The sequence below is a fragment of the Prinia subflava genome, chromosome Z, assembly GCF_021018805.1.
Source record: "Prinia subflava isolate CZ2003 ecotype Zambia chromosome Z, Cam_Psub_1.2, whole genome shotgun sequence".
Lineage (NCBI taxonomy): Eukaryota > Metazoa > Chordata > Aves > Passeriformes > Cisticolidae > Prinia > Prinia subflava.
Window position 1 is genome coordinate 57,443,372 of NC_086283.1, and position 20,935 is coordinate 57,464,306.

The 20,935-nt window shown below is 37.3% G+C and overlaps 1 protein-coding gene across 3 annotated transcripts in view; it reads right to left on the minus strand.

Annotated features, from left to right (window-relative positions):
* Positions 1 to 20,935, minus strand: part of HOOK3 (hook microtubule tethering protein 3) — an 85,440-nt gene that overhangs the window by 55,276 nt on the left and 9,229 nt on the right. For 2 of the 3 annotated variants that reach the window (XM_063423488.1, XM_063423490.1), the window contains exons 2-3: positions 16,549 to 16,634; positions 6,946 to 7,018 (exon numbers count right to left, since the gene is read on the minus strand). In XM_063423488.1, coding sequence (XP_063279558.1) covers positions 6,946 to 7,018; positions 16,549 to 16,634 — 159 coding nt within the window. Of the gene's footprint in view, positions 1 to 1,023; positions 1,119 to 6,945; positions 7,019 to 16,548; positions 16,635 to 20,935 lie in introns of those variants that run through there. The other variant, XM_063423491.1, reaches the window with a different exon arrangement.

A 20,935-nucleotide genomic window follows, 5' to 3' on the forward strand; every position in this document is an offset into this window, starting at 1 on the left:
ACACTGGGACATGACTCACTGGTGGACTTGGCAGTTTATGGTTGGATACTATGATCTTAATCTTTACCAACCTAAATGATTGTATGCCTGAAGATTAAACAGGATCTGCAAAGAGTAAAACTGATAGAAACAGCATTCACAAAGTTCTCTCACTGTCCTCAGCAGCCACAGCAGTAAACTGTGGAACTGCAATGAAAGGAAAGCAAAACCTCTCAAGTTCTAATCACCTTTGAAGCCCACAATAAATTTTATATTCTTGACTGCATTCTAGAAATACCCAATTAGAAGACTCTGTCCACTGACGGAAGTTATTTACCTTTCAAATGACCTGATGGTTGTTAGGAAATGTGATACTGAAATCCAGGAACAAATTCAACACTTTAATATGGTCAACAAACAAAATAAGTTGATGAAAGTAAATTCCAAACTCAAGAAAGGAACAGGATACACACATTAAAAGATTTTTGCCGAGAAAACCAAAGTGATAACAATCTGATTACCTGATTCCCATTTATCTACTCACTTTTTGGAAACAAGTGCCAGAAGCTGATTCCTTATTAAGATATAGGAACATTCTGACTGTCTCCATAATCACTGAACTTTAAGTCATACAAGAAACAAATTCATTTGCACCTAAAAAGTGACCCATCAAATACCCTGACAACTGAGAATGAGAACTGGAGATGCTCCATTACAGCATGTATATGGGAACATTTACTGTCTCTCCCATAATGGCACCATAGGCAGTTTACACCTACTACACCAAAGCACGTGCTTCTTCTATACTACTACACACAATACCAGCATGGCTCTGTAAGAGCTGCAACTATTCCCTAGGTTCTGCCCAAGAGCAACCAAGATCACCACTCAAAGGCAATGCACAATCATAAACAAAGTCTGCAACTGATTTAAGAATCTAAAGAAATTAAGAAATTTTATGTCAAATCACCACAAAGAATACTGCACTGATTGGAACATTATTTTCAAACTTGATTAATTAAAATCTTCTGGTTTATAATTTACCTGAATCTGTTGCAGAAAGAGCCACAGAAACGCAAGGGCCATGTTGCAGAATTTAAGTCCAGTTTACCGATGAGAACATTGTGAGGAACCTTGAACTTGAACATAATCCCAAAAGAATGAGAAACCAAATGTAAACCTATTAAATACTTCTTTTCCCCTCTCCTTGTAAGCATTTTTGACTTAAAATCCCTTAAACACAAAGAGCCAACTTTCTCCATGTAACTTTCGTAGTGTTTAGATTGAGATACTGGAACAAGACCAATACTGATCAAAATTCATCATGAAAACAAACTAATAGGGCACCATCCTTGAAAGAAGAGAGCAGCAAACAAACTGAAAAAGAAATCTTCACAGTCCTCTTTCATCCCATTGGCAATCAACAGTACGAGGGTAGCTTGTTTTCAGGAATTAACTGTACCATCTTTGTATTTGGCACACAATCAGACAATTGTGAGGTTAAAACAGCTTCTCTGTAGACTTCTTTTAAGACTGAGACTGACTTAAACTTATCCATGATCTTCAGTATTATTCACACAGCTCTCAATTATTTCCCTAACTTGTTTGCAGTGAAGAAACTTAGATGGTTTTACTGACCCTGGCAGAGAGAGTATCATTATAAGGAAACTACCACTAATATTTTGTGCTTTGAAATTGAACTGAGTAGTTCCAGCAACATTTATGAGGTCAAAGCATATGAAAGGAAGACCTCAAGCAGCTGAATGAAAATGAACAATAGCCCAAGAAAATGTTAAAGACAACCAATTAGATCAGAGTTCTAAGTAACAGCAGGTGATAGTTTTTCAGGATTACTTTTCACTTTCTTTAGCACATAGGAAAATCTACCTGTAGTTAACAAAGACCATTAAATTATGTCGTGTCACAACACAACAGACAGAATTACCAATATAGATTATGACTATAAAGTACTAAATCATTGTTTGGATGTCAGCCCATGATGACATGGGATGCCTATTTGCTTGCATCAGCAACTTGAGCTCTTCCTTTTCATAAAAATATACCCAACCCTCCCAACACCTTTTAGCATTCATTCCCTGCACCCATACTTCTGCTGGAAAATACATGAAGCTTACTCAGGTAAAAAAAGTGACAACTGTGCTTTACCTCACCTCTGAAATCTGTTGCAATTCACAATAGATAGACCATTAAGTTTTTCTAGACAAACCTCTATCCATTTTCAATCTCTTTACCATCTGGTCTTTCTGTTTTACTTTCCCAATCTCATATTACGAACAATAGGATATCTGCATCCACAAAGGCAACCTGAATATCCTCACTCCTTCTCTGAACACCTAATTTCACGAATACCCACACCAGAGATGTGTGGGTGTTCTCTATGTTAAATAATCATTACCCTCTCTGTTAAGAAGCAGTCTTGGCTTCTAAGCACACAGTGCTTATTATGAGACTGACCCTTATTAAACAGCATTAACCTGCAGAGATTATGTGATCTGCCAATGCCATAAGACTTAATGGTTGCTTGTTTTTTCTCCTATTTTTCTTTTATTCTCACTTGTCACATAAAATCTCTATTTAATTACAATTTACTTACTGTTTCCAATCTCGAGTTTCTAAGGGCAGTCTGTCTAGATTTCTCTCTTTATTAATATAGTTGTGGAACAAAGGGAAAAGCCAATGACACAGCAATAGAAAATGCCCTTAAGCTTCTGATGGTTGACACAAAGAGGGCATGGGTTATCTAACTTCTTGGTTTTTCTCCAACATTTTGACAGCAAGTCTCAAATTTTGCATTATCCTTATATCACATGTATGACTGAAACACTGTTTGTGCTGAAGGCTCTGTGTAAACTGGCTTTTTTTTTTTTATTTCAGATCTTGAATAACCTCTGGAAATGTTGCTAGGGCACACTTTCAAGCAGTGTGGGAAGTCTCAACCAATAAACTCGGGATATCTCATTAAGGTACATTTTTATCCATTTGCAGTTAACAGGCGGGGTGAGACATGGGTGGGCATGGGGGTGTGGGTGGGTGTGTGCACACATGCCCAGAAGGGGAGGGAGCACGTGTGTGCACTACTTGTATCGCTCTTACAGGCATTTGGTTTCTGATTCTGAGCGTATCTCATCACCCATTATAGATGGAAACGTAGAGAAGGATTACGTAGCGAAGGTTCACAAGACTAACACAGCTACTATAAACATCAATAAAACTGCACTTTAAATTGATGCTGTAGTCTGAAAGCCAAAACAAAAAGCTCAGAAGAAAAACTCATAAATCAAGCTGAACAATGTGTTTCCTTCCCTTCCTAAGCTTCCCACACTGCATGGAAAGGGACGGGGGGGTGGAACTTATTATTACGCCATCCCTCAGACAGCCAACAGTTTATTCTGTAATTGCTAAATCTAATGTGCGTGCATCAAATAATTTTTCTTTTCAGTAATTCCTGCAAAATTTTGGCAATCAAATGATTTTTTAAGCTGCTTTTCATTTTCAGTATAGGTTTTATGTTCAAGATACCATCTTCCTCAGCCATGAAATACTATGTTGTATGCAATTAAAATTTGGACTATACAGAAGTATTCATTGTACATGAGGAAAGAGTTTATGTCTTTGCTTTTTTCTTTCGTAAACCATCATAAAATTGCAGATAAGGCAGCACTGAAAAGTTTTTTTGTTGCCCAAGGGAAAACACAAACTACTACGTATACTGACGTATGCTATGAGCATGACATTTTAACCCTGAAGAAATAACATTTCTCTACTAAATACAGTAGATAAAAGATCTGGTCAACTCAAAGAACCAGAATGCTTGCTAAATGGCTCCTACTTTGCAAGCTCCCCAAGTTTTAGCGTTTCCCTTTTTCTCTCCTGTGCATTGCTCAATTTCTCGAGTCTGGCAATTTGCCCTGAGACCAAGAATTTAAAAACATCCCTGAGATCTTTTTTAAATGGTACAGCAACAGCAAAAACATTGCAGGTATCAGAAAGCAAGCAAGCAATCAAACAAAAAAAAAACCACCAAAAAACCAAAACAAAAACAAAACAAAACCAAACAAATAAAAACACAACCAAAACACACCACACCACAAAAACCAACCCAAAACAACCAAACCCTCCTCCCCCCTCAAAATCTCAGCCTCACAATCTTGTTTCTTCTCCATACAGGACAACACACAATTTAAAATTAACAATAATATCAATCATTACCTTCTCCGTGGTAACAAGTGACAAGATAAGAAGAAATGGCCTCAAGTGGCACCAGGTAAGTTTTATGTTAAATATTTTAGGTAAAAGATTTTTAGGGAAAGGGTTGTAGAGCACTGGAACAGACTGCCTAGCAAAACGATAGAGTCATCCATGGAAGCGTTCAAAAAATGTGCAGATACGGCAATTGCTGACATAATGGTTTGTGGTGAACCTAGTGGTGGTGCTAGGCTGACAGCTGGACTCAATCCTGAAGGTCTTTCCCAACCTTAACAACTCTATGATTCTATCATTTTCTGAATACTTCTGTGAACAGTGGTTAGCCGGACTGTACAATACCTACAGTAATCTCTACCAGTCTTCCTAACCACTGCTTTACCAAACTTCCTACACATTACATTTTAGATTGTTTTTATGTATTTCCCCCACTAGACTGGCTCCCTTATGCGGTTTACAATACCAAGAGCTTGTTACACGTGGTGACTAATACTAGATGGCATAAGAGGCAAGGAGTGACTACGTTTAGCAACAAGAAAATTATGCAGCTCATTACCACAACATTTGAGATAATCCAATTATCACTCCTCATGGCACTTCTTAAAGTATGAAGAGAAAGCTGTATTCTAGAGTTATGTAAGTATGATGCTCACATCTTAAATCTAGTATTGAATACACTACTAAAAGGAGGTTGTAATGAGATGAGGGTCTCTTCTCCCAGTAAGCAAGTGACAGGACAAGAGGAAATGGCCTCAAATTGCAACAAATTTTTTCACCAAAGGCATTGTCAAGCTCTGGAAGAGGCTACCCAGGGAAGCTGTCGAGTTACTATCCCTAGAAGTGTTTCAAAGAGGTGTAGACATGAAGCTTAGGGCCATGGTTTAGCGTGGACTTGGTGGAGTTAACTTGGTCTTAAGTCTTTTCCAAGCTGAACAATTCTATGAATAGAAATTCACAGACTGAAGTGTTCTGACAAGCCAGACTTTAAATGAAGGACTGGATGATAGACATTTGGAAAACTAGACTACTAATAATGTTTACGCACATATAAAGAACAGTTGGCAAAGCACAGAGTTACTTTCCAGATCAAAAAAGAGGAGTTAAAGTATTACACTTGTGCCTTTTAGTATTCTTCATGAAAAGGGAAGTGGTCTACAAAAAGGTATACAAAAAGCTGAATTATACACACTTCTTAAATAAACCAAAAAAACACCAGTCTTTAGTTCTTGTTTACATGGACACTTGAAAAACAAGATGGAATGACATCAGCAAGAAACTGAAATTTGACATGATGCTTTGCCAACCTCAGTCACATAAAGAAGTTACTAGACTGGTCAGCTTTTCTTTTTTCCACACCTGCTAAGCTTTTACATCTGCCAAATTGGCATGAGACATAAAAATAAAATATTTATTCCTCAAACTCCATATGACAGTTATAGAAGCTGCTGCTCACGTTCCATCAGCTCAAATGCTATTATAACGCACAGTTCTCAGTTTGTTATCCTCCACATTTAACAGCCAAGACTTCAATATTCTTTAGGAAAAAATATTTTACAGAAAAGTAAGACCTTGTATCCAGCTGTTCACTTGCAATTCCATCCAATTCTTTGAGAAGTTCATTTCTTTTAAGTGCTCTACATGCAGCAGAAGCCAAAAGAGTCCTAAAGCTTTTTTAGGGATCATGTCCTTTACTCACCAGTCAATCACCATACCCTCATCAATGTACCCTCACTTTTCTAGCAGCCCTAGTAGACAAAACATTCTAAAGCATTCCAGCTTTCACACAGCTGGTCAGACAGCAGAAACCACGCTGATAAGTTTCCTGGACAAGTCAAAACACAAACAGCAGCAGTGTGCTCCATCTTTGCCTCAGGAAGCACTCTATCTGTGTGTCCCTGCAATTCAGAGTGATACAGACAAGCCTGTAAGTACCAGAGCATTTCACAGTTGTAGTCCTTCCCCATGCTAAGAATGGGTTTTGGTGGCTGGAACAAAATGTTTTTACAGGAAACAAGAACTAACAGTAAATTCATAACTATTTTTCTTCCCCCAAATTAGTCAGGCTGAAAATGGAAACCTAGAAAAGCACACAGATAATTCTCTGAACAAAACTAGTCAAAAACTACACTAACATCTGCAAGTGAGACTGTGCTCTTCAGATTCTAAAGCCAAATGCTCTTCATTCATACTTCTTGTAAATTCTATTTCCTTCAAGTGTGCAGAAAAATGCTAGAATGTCAAGTGATACAAATGACCCAGAAAATAAACTGTGGTTTAAAACCTGAGTAGAAACACAGAAAAAACACTACTTCCTCCCTTAAAACTCAGTAGTTCTGCAGAGCTGACAAAGTAAAAGGAAGCAACACTTTGCCATTTTTCTTTAAATATATTGCTTATGTTCCTATTTTTACACAGTTGCGTCTCAAAAAGTTGCTTTTTCAAAAGCTGCTTTCACACTATGCATTAAAAAAAATCTCTCATTCAATGTTTGAAAAATGAGAGATAATTGATGTACAACATTTATTTAATATCTTCCTTTAAAATCATTAAAATGTGTTTACAAATTCAAAGCGTCTTTGCTAAAACTGTGCGGGACAATACAACATAAAAACAAGTAAGTGTAATTAAAATGGTCTAAAATTCAAAATGCTTTCTATAAAGCAAGATCCTAATCCAGAATATTTAGACAAAATATTGTATTAAGAACTGAAATACAGATTCACAGCTAAATAAGTCAAATACCTTTAGCCTCCAATTATCTCCTACTTCCGTTTTGATTCTGTTCAGCCAATTTTCATCAAAGTAAGCTGGATCTCTGAAAGATAAAAAGTGTATTTATTAAAAACACGTTACAGAAATTGTGAGTACACATTAGTCATTAAGCTTCTACTCAGGTCTGAGTTAATTTAAATTACTACCTCTTGTATCTGACACATTGCCTGAATATAATAGTTCAAAATTCTGTTACTACTCACTTTTCTAAGATCTTGCACCCTTGCTGACAGCATAGCTTCATTTGTGTGTCATGAGCAGCTTATGCTTTTGAGGAAGCTTCTTTGTATTTTGACTGCATTTTGCCAGTTTTCCCTCCATAAGTCCTACCTCTTAATTTCTCCTCTGGTGCTGCAGCAATATTTACTTGCATTTCTTAAAAGTGTTAAAAATTATTACTTTTCCACATATTATGGATTCCTACCATTGTACACTGCTTACAACTATTCAAGCTGTTAAATAAATGCCTGAAACTGAACAATACATATGCTGTCTCAACAGAGTGAGAAGAGCTAGGAAGCATCACTGAAGTTTTTATGACTAATAACACACTTCACTATTTCATCTACCACACACTATCAGTTTTTGAAATCCTCTTTTCACAGTAACCCTACACAAATCTTTTTGTGAACACCCTCTCTCAGAATTTTTTCTATCCTCTGCACTTTTGACAAGGCAATCAAGAGAAAGAACAGAGAACTCCTACTGCTTGCAGAGTATACTTCTATTTCTGTGGACAACTTCTCCCTATTCATTTTTCTCCAAGCATCTTCCACAAGCTGCTTCTTCAAGACACCTCCTGAGACTCTCTCTTGCTGCCAAGCTCAAAGATCGTCTATAAGGCCAACATTTTCTACTGCCTAGTTCAGTCAAATTTTCCTTTTATCACAGGAAATTTTGAAAATGCGACAATCAGAATTAAGGAGAAAGTATGTACTCCATATAAGTAGTTTTGAAGGAGTAGGAAAACATAAGGAAAGGCTTGTATTTCATCCAACATATAAAGTTAATACAGTCAGAGTGAAAAAAACACCTTTCTCTTGTTAGGAGAAAGCTCTTAAGAGCTTGTTTAACAGTTTCAGATTAAGTTTTCTATTTTCTGGACTTAAACTGCTGCATTTGCCACTGATTACTATTAGATTTTACTGCTGCACTTTCTACACATAGAAGGGTTCCGGACTGAGGTTTTTTTTTTAAGGGCAAGATGCCATGAGATCTTCTGGCAAAACTTCAAGAAAACTCTGAATATGCCTGGATATTTAAATAATATCCATATCATATATACGGTAAACTAGCAATTACATCAGTACTTTTATTAGAGCACAAGCTTTGCAGCCACACTTTGCATCTGATGCACAGTACATGCTGTATTCCATCTTCTCCACAGTGTCTTCACAAGGCATTGAAGCCTGCAAGCTGTATTATGACTACAATACACAGCAATGGAGGAATATCACAAACAGCAATGTTTGTCTACTGACACACTGTCATTGCTATTTTTACACACTCTGGTGAAGATTACAGCATATTTCGTTTCCCTTGACATGGCATCTGCAAACATATATCTGGAAGAACAGCTTTAATTGCTAGTTAAGTTGATGACTCCAAATTACTTCCATTCAAAAACAGTACAATTCTAAGATGACAGGATCTTAGACTACGAAACAGAAAAAGCAGTGTCTTATGCAGACTATCATCTGTTTTTGAAATTTATGTTTTCAAATAGCTTTCAAATGGCCTCTGCCACAAGAAGACAAGTAAACCCAAGAACAACATTGATTCAAGTATATATAAGACCTCTGACATATGAAGAAAATTCACATTCAGCTTTTACATTAAACAAACAGCTCTCCTTGCAAAAAAGCCTTAATTAAAAAAAAAATTCATTGACCTAATTTCCACTCAATCACAACAAAATCATCGGGACACTAATAAAAAGAATGACAGTTCAAATCCAATTTTAGGTGTGGGGTTCAAAAAACATCCTAAAAATTATCAAATGGGTCTTCTGGGAATTGCATAAGTAAGCTTGCTTAACAACAGACTCACAATTATGAAGTATTTGTGTAGCTGAGAGAGAAAGCAGGTATGACCTGTGCTTCCCCAGCAAAATAACCCAACAGGACTTCCTTAACGATTGTACCTCATAATTTTAAGGGTTGCACCTGGCCACTAAGAGCTATTTCAAGGTTGCAGTGCCATGAGTGTATCAATCCTTGACGTGCCATTTTCATGGTAAATAATGGTTCTAAGAAACAATATGGCAAAGCATAAACAACATGCCACAAACAAAATCATATTTGGACTGACTGGGTAGCTGATAATGCATATCCAATTTCAACAATAACAGCACCAGTAAGGGCACCAGCTGAGGACCAGTAACAAGATTTCAGAGTTAGGTCTAACTCACTTCACTCCAGAAGCCTGAAGTTCAGCAGAAACTAAGCAGCTTCTTCCAGCTACTACTGTAATAAAAGTAACACATGGACCAAAAACTGTCTTTTACAGTCTTGATGAAAGCCACAGGCTACGTAAACCCTTATATATATTATCAGACATACTTGAGGAAGGTCACTGGGAAATAAACCTAAACTCAGTGAGGTATTCTCCTCCCACTGACCCCATCTGATTTTTCATTTGTGTATATACAAACCTCATAGAAGCATCCAAGGGTCCAGCAGCTGATAAGCAATCCAGTTGAAATCAGTACCATGTAATAATGGTCAAATTACCACCAACAATTCTTTTTAGAGAACCCTCATACAGGTTACACAATAATTATTAGCACACTGCCAAAACACTTTGCCAGGAACACAATAAGCAGAAAAGCAACAGGTTGGGCATCAACATCAATCAAATCTAGAATGATCATCCTTTTCTTAATCTAAATCACCTACCATTATAATTTTCTCTTTAAAAGTCTAATCAAAGTTCATTACTAATACCAACAGCAATGTTCTTTCTATATATAACCAACTATTGGAAATCAAAGCTAAAATAAAAACTTTGCCATAAGAATTTCTAAACCAACTTTTAAAAAGGGGCTTCCAGATGTCAGATCATTCACAGCCCTTGCTGCAAACAAGTCTCCCTTCACTATATTTTTGGGGATCAGGATTTTATCAAATTCAGAGTTCTTTACCTTAGGCCATTTCATTTGGAAGCATCAGCATTTTTCTTATAGTGCTTGAAAAAGCATCACCTAAGCAAATATGAAAATGTGTGGCTGAGAAGTGAGCAAGTAAACTATCAGAAAACTGACTGGAACTTCCTCATTACCATGAGATGACTCATGTATGAACTACGTATTTCAAATCCAGTAAGTTTCTGAGCCTAGATCCAAACTTATACAATCTCTAGCACTGGATAACTTTCAGGTTTAGAAAGGTATTAGTGTATCGGTTGATTTCTGCCTGTTAGCTCAGTAGTACTGCTGCTAACTGTGATTTTTCTTCAAAGCACAAGATACTTATGCTGTTGATAATGCTCTATCACTCCATGTGATGTTTTCAGCAGAGCTCATTTACACCATCTCCATCTTATTTCATATGCAAATTTTCCTTTATTTAAGCAATCATCTCTCTGCATCACAGATGCCAAGAGACAGAAATACTCTCCTGAAGAAAACCAACCCACAGAGCATGTAGTATAACTCATGATTATTACTCATTTTAACAGTGGTACAGTAAGCTGTTTCAAAAAACATGTTTACAAAAATTTCCCTCCCCCAGTGATATACAGAAGAATGGCTTTTGTGCTTTGCATGTGTCAAAACATACACAGCATGTTGCAATGTATAATATAACAAATGAATAATTCATTGAGAGGGGCACAATGCACAGATGAAAAAAGAAAATATATACTATTGCTTACATTTACCAAGGCCAGTATGATGGCAGAAGAAAGAAACAAAACAAGAGGAACACCTGGTATTAAACAGCCTCCAGAGTGGGTGAAAGGAAAATTTTAAAACGTAGTATAAAACAGGAAATTGTGCTATTCTCAGGTATCAGTGGACAGTGAAAACGTAAGTAACATCAGTGCAAGCTACACAAAACAAAAAATATGTGATTCAAGCTACGGCACTTCTACCAGCATAAGCTACACAATTTTAGGCCAAGAGTCTACTCATAAAAATATTAAACATTTTCTTTTGCTTACATTCTTTACTCCTGGAGTACAACATTCTTTTAAATAATCAACACTGAATGTGTAGAGGCATTGTATCTTAGTGTATTTTGTATCAATGCTAGTCAGAGGGACCAATGCTAGACAGAGGGATCACCGCATCTGAATAGAACCAATGAATCTTACAGAATAACAGACAAAAGATAAGCCTAAGCGTAGGCTGAATTTCTTCTTCAAAGATAATACAGTTAGCACTAGAGAATTACATTCAATAGTACTTTAAGCTGAAATTCGAAGATAAAGTTTTAATGCTCTAAAGGAAGAAAATGTCCTTTGGGAATTTACCAACACCTGCTTTTTAAAAGCTGAGACTACAAGCAAAAGGTTCATGCTTGGTTACATACAATACATTTCTGCTATTTGCTATTACACACTACATCAATAGTGAAAAACTTCTGAAGGAGTCAGTAACTTCTTCTGCAACCTCTTTCTCACAGCTTCTTCCAGCAGTTTTGTTTAAAAATTCTGCTACATTTGTTGTGATGTCTGGCACTTATCTACAAATGGGCTGCTACTGTGAGTGCAAAAAATATTGAGGATGATGTACAAAAAATTAAGAACCACAGAAGAAACTAATAGCCCCTTCCACCTGACATAAGGCACAGCTGGTTTTTGTCAGCAAGTAATGAGTAAGCAACGTTCTTCCTCTTCTCTTCCCTCTTTTCTTCCTTTTTCTGACAAAAAATTGTACAGTTCTATTTTATGCAAATTTTATGTATGTCTAAAACAACTAATTCCCTGAGGTAGGGATCTCTCAAGATCTCTTCCTCATCACGACCTACTATCTCTCATCCTCAGAAGTAACAGTGGACTCTTCTTATGAAGGCAGATGTAAGGAAAAAAAATAGAAATAACAGAGTTCACCATTAAACCTCTAAGTTTTTTTCAAGAAATGCTACACTCACTCCCCTATCTGGAAATATATCCAGATCACTGGACAATCCCAATACCTTTAAAGTTTCATCAATGCCCCTCTTTACTGGATATATAAATCTGCACTTTCAGCTATTTTTAAACATTCATTAACTTACTATAGTAAAGTCCTGATGCACACGAAGTTGCCAGAACTCTCCCCGCCCTATCTTCTACTAATTACCCACCCATAGCTATTAGGCTCAAAGTACCAACACTTAAAAAACAACTTTAACAAGAAGCACCTATACTAACAAACACCCAGCTTTCAAGGAATACAAATTACAAAAAGAGTAGTTTATCTTTCTCAATATAATAACAGTAACGGCACTTAAGTTGTGTCTGCAGTCAAAACAACACATTTTTCCTCTGAAGATTAACTTTTTGAGAAATTTTCATGTCAAAGACAACTCTTCAAGCTTTCACTACAAATGATATGTCTGCAGTGACCTGGTGCTTTCAGGCTTGTTCTTTGCTATTTAGTATCATTGCATGACTTTTCCAAATAACCTTAAGCAGGCAGCTGTCTTCTCTGTGACTATCTTTCTTAGGACAGAACCAGTGCTGCTAATATGAAAAAAGAAAAAAAAACTGGTCTAGACTTGCTTCACATTGTTGAATATGTCCTGACTCCCAGTGAAGTATTCTTGCTGTTGTACCTGCTCCAAGGAGCAAAAGGAAGGTTTCAGTGCTAGTGTTGAATTTGATTTTGTTTTCAAGAAAGAATATTTTAAATGGTTTTGTCAACATATTCCTGATCAGTTTTCTAGATACAAATATACAAACTATATAAATGCTGCTCCCTGTATTTGACCTATATTCCAATCTCATGTCCAGGGAAAGAAAAAATGTTTGGCTAGTCTACAATCCTTCGTTTCTACTTCAAAAATCAATTAGACTCATCTTCTGTTACACTTCCTATCTTATATTACTTATCTTTTTTTATTCTGTTTTAGAAAGAAAAACAAAAAAGCATTGTTTTCTCTCAAAGATTGTTCATGTTCTCATTCCTGTTGTACAGTCCAAGATCAGATTGCTGCTGCTCTTCAAAGTTTATCTCAACAGGAATGCAGTCAAGATTTAGCAATACTGTTGCTAAATTTCAGCATGAGGATATGTCTGTTCATTATGTATGAATATGCAAAATGTTAATTCTGAAGCACAACTATCATAAAGTAGGATAGCTGAATACTAATTTTGGCATATTCAAATTATTACATAGGACATAGAGAAAGAATTATAATTGTTTGAGTGATCTTTATGTATTTTAAAATCATGCTAGAGAAATGCAGTATTTGTATTGTATATTCATTTTAAAAGTATCAGTTCATCAGCTGAAAACAGTATCTCAGAACAACATGCTAAAAGGTCTTTGTCTTAGGTTGCAATGCAAGCTGTGACCAAAGTATGTATTCTATTACCATCTGTTAAAAGCAGGTGAGGCAGTGTTCTTTATCTCTTCCACAACCCATCCTCCCTCCAGGGGATATCTTCTGTTAATGGCCATTGAGTCTCACTGCATGACTGATTAAATTACATCATCCCATTGGAAGATGCTCCATCCAGGGGGAGGAGCCAAGCATTCCTACCTGGATAAAACCTGAGAATCAGAATACCAGAGGAGCGTGTTTCCACTGGATTCCCAGAGGAAGACTGGACCCATCTACACCACCACTGGACCTTCAGAGGAAAACTGCACCCTTCTACAGGATCATTGCTTCAACAGAACCACATCTGTCACTCCAAGAGGACTGCAGCCACAATTTGACTGCTACCACCACCGTGACTGACAGGGTGTCAGTTGCATTCTGACTCTGTCAGTGTTCTTCTAAGGCTGCATTCTACTTTAATTTTCCTGTTAAGTTGTAGTTCTTTTAGTTTTTCTTATTTATACATACTAGTAAAGAACTGTTATTCCTATTCCCATATCTTTGTCTGAGAGCCCCTTAATTTCAAAATTATAGTAGTTCGGAGGGAGGGGGTTTACATTTTCCATTCCAAGGGAGGCTCCTGCCTTTCTTAGCAGACACTTGTCTTTCAAACCAAGACAGTCTTGCTTTGAAATATTTGACTACACTGAGATTTCCCTTTTCCCCTTTTTTTATTCTTCCTGTAAACTGGCAGATCCTTCTCTAAGTAGGAGGAAGACTTGGGCTCCTGAGAATCTGCAACTGCAGAACAGACTCAGTGCCCTCATGGCAGTTACAGCTGTAGGAGCTCTCACAAACCAATCACCTGTTTTTGGTAAACCTCAGCCACACAGTAGCACAGAAGATGCTAAACACTACCACAGGATGAGGACCCTCATCTCCCGAGTGACATCATCCAAGAAGGGCTGTTGGTTGCTCGGGGTTTGAATTCCTGGCATTGTTGAAAGACTGCTGAAGCTTGTCCAGCCCTCACGCTACTACTCCTCTTCTTCCACCTGGGCACGAGCTGTACAGCAGGGAAACCTGCAAAGTGCCAGGTGTGATTATGTGGCTTTGGAAGCTATGGTCAAGGCTCAAGTAGTGTTCTCCCAGCTGCACCAGTTAGTGTGGAAGTTTGAGCAGCAGACAGATCCTGCAGGTCAACAACCAGCTGTGATGTAGTATTCGCAACAAAGTTTTGGTTTTGATAACCATTAAACCCTTTTGAGAATAAAGACTACTTGGAAGAGATGGGATCCACCAGAATATGGTGGCCAGAGGCATCTTCACAAACAGGTTGGCCAAGATGGTAAGAACAGAAAAACAGATATTACGTGACAAAGTAGTGGACTCTGTTGAAGAACTAGGGGTGAGGAATGATAATGAACAAAAGATACTTCATATTCAACAAAAACAGGTCTGGGTAAAGTGGGATCACCCCAAGCACATACACATAAATATAAAGGCCTAAAGAACACTCTGGGGAAAGCTTCATTCTTGGCAGTCAGAAAGACTGGATGTGTATGTGGTGTGCTTGTGCACTAATAGATGCAGCATGGAGAACAAATAGGAAGAAATAGAATTCAATATGTAGTTACAAGGTCACAGTCTCACTGGGATCGTGAACCTGTGCTTGGATGGATGGCTCACATGCCAAGGCTGCTGCCATGAGCATATACTTCAGGCCCTTTAGGAAGAACAAGCTGAGATGGCAGTGACAGAGAGACACCCTTCCTGCACAGACCAGAGGGAATGAATGAGCTCTGTCTTAGGATGGATATGAGCCAGCTGAGAGATTACTGGTCAGAATGACTAAGCAGATCAACATGTGTGACACTGTTACAGATTCCTGCTATAGACTGCCTGATCAGGATGATATCTTCATAGAAGAACTGATTGATGAAGCATGACGGCTGAAATGCTAGGCTCAAAGGTTTCAGACGCATGAAATCCAGCTGGAGGCCTGTTCACTAGCAGCATATCCAAGGGATCAATTCTATAAAATGTCTTTAATAGGGACCCAGATGATGGGAGAGACTGCAATTGTTCCTATAATATAAAAATGGAAGGAGTGTTTGATATACCTGATAGTTGCAATGCCATTTAGGAGAAATTCAACAAGCTGGATAAACAAGCTGAGAGGAACCTTACACATTTCAGAAAAGGTAAGTGCAAACAAACCCTATTCACCAGTATAAATACTGGGGGCCAGTTGGTTGGAAAACAGCTTTGCAGACAAGAAACTAGGCAGAAACAAAGCTAGAACACTCTCCAGCTATGTGTCCTTGCAGCAAAGAAGGCCACAATCTGGGCTGTGCTGGTAAGATCGCTGCCAGCAGGCCAAGGGCAGATACTGCTCAGATCTGTTAAAACCATATCTGAATTGCTGTATCTGGGGTTTCCCAGTAAGAGACACCTGGACACGCATGGAAGTTCAGCAAAGGGCAATCAACACGATTAACAGACTGCAGTTTCTGTCAAATGAGGTGAGACTGAGTGAGCTGTGTTTCTTCTTGAGCCTCAAGAAGAGAAGGCTCAGTAGGATCTTACCAATCATGTATAAATAACCTGATGTCTCCTTCTTCTTTAAACCCTCACAATCTCACTGGTGTCTGGTGAACAGACAAGGGGTAGTGGAAACAAACTGAAAAGTACTTCCAGCTGCAAACTAAACTGACAATTCCCTTCAGTTTATCATGGAAGTTTTATTACATTAAACTAATTCTAACACTACTGACTATCGTTTCAAACAATGGTCAGGGCCAATTACCTTACCTTTCACTGATTTCAATTTTAAGTGTGAATCTCTAAGTTTACTTTTAATTCAGCTTACTTTCCAATAAGTTCACACTTGAATAAACTCTTCTCTAAAACAAAATCTTTTTTTTAATTTAAGATGGTTATCTGTAAACTACAGTGAAAAAAATCATTAATCATGTTCCAGTTTAAAGTACCATCCAAGCCACATCCTTAAGAATACCAGCTATGGTAAAACATGTAAATATACAAAAATGTACAGATAGCAAACCCCTGTATTTAATTTATTAAGTAAACAATAACTTACATTTTTTGAAGAACCTGGGCCATCACAACCCCACTCGTTAAATCTTCCACAGTCTGGCATGGTGCCTCAACATTAAATGTTTGGATCTGTGGGAGAAAAGACAAAGTTATCTTTGTTTCCTTCAATGTCAAGAAATTTTCAAAAGTTTGAAAAAAAAATGCTACCAAATTGCAAACAGAATAAATTCCACACGTTTAGTGTACATGTTAGGTTTAAAAAGCTTTATATTTAATAGCCATCAAAGAAATGAACAGAGCTTAGTATCTTTGTTTTCTCAATAAACTGGTATAAAAACCAGTATTACATTCTCCAAAAGGCAAACTTTCTACTGCATTTTCTACTTACTGAAAGTCAACAGTGCATTGAAGTACTTCCATATATTCATGTGCATATCTTCAAGTACACTCTCTCAATCAACAAAAGTAAGAAACTCAGTTTTTACAAGGAACACTGATCCCACAAAATGCCCATCACTCCCCACAATGAGAAGATAAAATACAGGTTGACATATATATTCCAAACTTGATTATTCCCTACTATCAGATGAAAGAGAAGAACACAATGCTGCCAAACTTTAAATGGTCTATACACTACTAGAATTCTGAATATTTAATGTATTAACAGAGTGACAGACATAACAGTCCACAGCAAAGCTCGCTCTTTCTTGCTTTCTTGGTGAGAATCAGTCCACTTCAAGACAATCTTTTTAACTGGTTTAAGTTATTTGATAACTTAAAGTAACATTATTTTTAAATGATGTGGATGAGTTTGCAAAAATAATTTTGATGGTATTATTTGGAGGGTATCTGCTTAGTGCTCTTTGCCACTATCCTCCTCCTAGGGGAAGTTTGGGCTTATTTATAGAAAGCACTGCTCACATGCACAAGGGATCAGACAGTCTACAAGAGCACTCAAAGCTTCAGAGTACATAAATTTTAAATACATCAACCGTTTTTTTTTCTGAACATAAAGTACAACCACTCATGATTTAGTGGCATTTGAAGGAGTAACAGTGGTTAGTCATTTCCCAGTAAATATCCTTTCTTTGTGTGTATTATAATAAAAGCCAATTCATGTTTCAGTGGGAAATTTTGAAGGTCTTTCCTTGAGAAGGCTCTCAAAAAGTCAAGTGCACAATAGGCAGATTCTCCTTATACATTTGGAATAGGTATAGGCACTCTAGGTCATGTAAAGTACAATAGGTCGTGTAAGCACTCTAGCAAGGCTATTTAACATTAATTTGGATTACATTTTTGTTCTGAAGAAGAAACCTAACTCTCACCTACGAAAAAAAAGAGCAATTATATCCATGAAGAGTCAAAAACTGAGCTCTCAGAGCACATTTCCTGATCAAGTTCAACAGTGACCAGTCAATAGTAATGAATGGTGCCCATGTTCCAAAAGCACATGAATAAATTACAGAGTAGTATATAAAACAGACAGAAGTGCCTTCTGCACTTCCAATTCAGATTTTCTTACGGCATCGTCTCAGCTACTTAAAAACCCCCACAGCTGCTTCTCCAGAAAATCAAAAAGCCACCATAGATTGTCAGGACACTAAGTGAAAATCGGAGTGGGTGGGTAAGGGAAAAAAACACACACATGAAAACACAACGTAACAGGATACAACACTGAACTGCTATTTTGCCAGAAAATTGAATTTACCAGTAGTGTCTGATTTGTGGCAACACTGTTGAAGGAATACAGAGACAATTCAGAGTCCCCAGCACAGCAACATAACATTAAAAAATAATTCTTTACAGCTACAACAAAAAGGGCTGCCATGACATTATGGATGCTTATGCTTGGAGAAGTTCAAGATGCTAAAAAGATAAAATTATCAAGCACAGACAAAACATTTTTTCTAATTTTGCATATTATACATTTAAATAATGAAAATTGAAATCACTTTGCTGCATAAGAGCCAAATCAAAAAATCACTTAAGAACTACTACTGTTACGCTTTTTCAGAAGTAGACAATGTTAAATGTTCTTTTCAAATAAGCAACAGCAACATAATTAAGGTCTTCAGAGTGCAGACTGACCAGGGTCTTTTAGATTTATTTTGTAATTTGATATACTAAACACTTCCTTGACTAAATAAAAGAGTATGTAGATGATAACACTACAGTGATGGTCAAAGAAGGATGACTAAGCCTATTTCCAAAACACAGAAAAACAAGATGTACATTCTCTGTTGTTTTATATATAATTTTATCATCATACTTCCAACACTTTACATAGAAAAAAAGGTTGAAAGTGTCATTAAGGTGCAGTTGACCTATCCGAACTCTTTCTTCCTTCCATAGACACACATGCAAGATTGACATTGAGGAAAATAATGTTTTTCATAGTCAGACATCAAAGAACAGAAAGAAAGACTTAAACTAATGTGACTTTTATCTTCATACACATTTAAATTTTATAATAAATTTCTTTGCTTTTTATTTCAGTTGTGTCAAATTTATACTGCAAAACATTTATACAAATCTTAAAAAACAAAGAACTATATGCTTTTCATGTCCTTCAGAAATTATCCTTCATAGATATGAAAGTAACAAATTTTCTTCAAAAAACCTTACATGAAATAGTTTTTCAAATTTACATTAAACTCCTACACCACTGGCAAATCTACAATATGCTAAACCACTCTATGGAAGTAAGTTCATTTTCCAGAAGGAAGAAAATGATAAGAATGTGGTAAATGATAAGAATGTAGCAAGACACAGAGTTCCAGATACGGAGACAAAGAAGCAAATTTGTGTGCGTGTGCCTCTTAACAGCTATTCAGTAACAGCTGTTAAAACAGTGCTCTTCCTGTGCATTGTGATGTATCTCCTCCTGGAAGACTCTCTCCTTTCTGCAGGAACTGTTCCTCTGCTCCTACTTCTTGAGTGCTTGCAGTGCAGTCCTCATCGTTAGTTCCACAACACTGAAAATTAATTCCTGTTCACTGTTATGATTACTGGATTTTTTTCCTCACTTCTTGAACTGCTGTATGGAGCCTGTTGGTCATGTCTGTGGGCATACAAGAATCTCATGAAGTTCAAGGCCAAGTCTGCCCTGAGCCTGAGCTGGGGCAACGCTCCCTATCAGCACAGGCTGGGAGATCAGGAGCAGCCCTGCCGAGAAGGAGTTGGGGGTGCTGATGGGTGAGAGACTGAACATTACTCATAAACATGCATGGTCAACAGGTTAAGGGAGGTGATTTTTTTTCCCCTCTACTCCTCTCTCATGAGACGCCCCCACTCTTAGTACTATGTCCAGCTCTAGGGTCCGTCATACACAGAAGACAGACCTGATGGAGCAGGCCTTGCCTTCTCCCAGTGAGAAAAGGCTGGGAGAGTTTGGGGTGTTTCAGCCTGGAGAAGAGAAGCCTTCAGGGAGATTTCACTGTGGCTTTTCAGTACTTAAGGGGAGGATGAAGACACATTTTTAATATGCCCTACAGCAACTAGAAAAGTAGTAACTGTTTAAAATTGAAAAATCACTGATTCAGACTAGATAAGAATGAATTATTCTATGATGAGGGTGGTGAAACACTGGAACAGAAGAGTACTAGATGCCCCATCCCCAGTAAGGTTAGGCTACGCTCTGCACAACCTGATTTAGTTGAAGATGTCCCTACCCAAAGCCAGGGAGGTTGGACTTTTTGACATTTAAAGGTCCCTTACAACACACACTATTCTATGATCCTATCACACAAGACTCTGGGAGAAAGAAAGGGGTAAAGTGAAAAACCCTAGTCACTTAGCTGAATCACTAGAGGGCCTAGAAGGTCTTCACACCTTCCATCAACTGTCATGCAATGAGAGAAAAGGGTTCTTTAATTTAATTAAATATTAATCTAGATCTCTGATCCACATGGACATGAACAGTCAATTTTTATACAAACCTTAGAACAAGAATCAACAGGTGACTGTTACAATGAAAAGGAGGCTATCACTGGGGACTAAATAATTGCTGCAGGAAGACAGTACTTTAGCAAATTTGAGCTCTTGATTACACACATGACTAGTGAGGATTTGTTAGCTGCTAGGATGCAAAAATACATTCCATGAAAAATACATTTGATATGAAGGTCAGTGAAATGGAAAACACTCAAGTTGTCAAAGACAGTAGGTAAAAACCAGGATAAAAATGCGATGGGGAATCCAGCATTCCATGAAACTTGATGAGAAAAAAAAAAGTTAAAAACAAAACAAAGCAAATCACCTCAAAGGCAAAAAAAAAATTCAATGACCTTTTCCTTCTCAACACTAAGTGATAATGAAAGACTTGTTCTTTGCATAGTGATTATATACACAGGTTGGTTTTTATTAATGATGCAGTTGTGTAACTTAAGAATACTCTTAGGTATTCTTTTGTAATAATACCTGAAATGGTT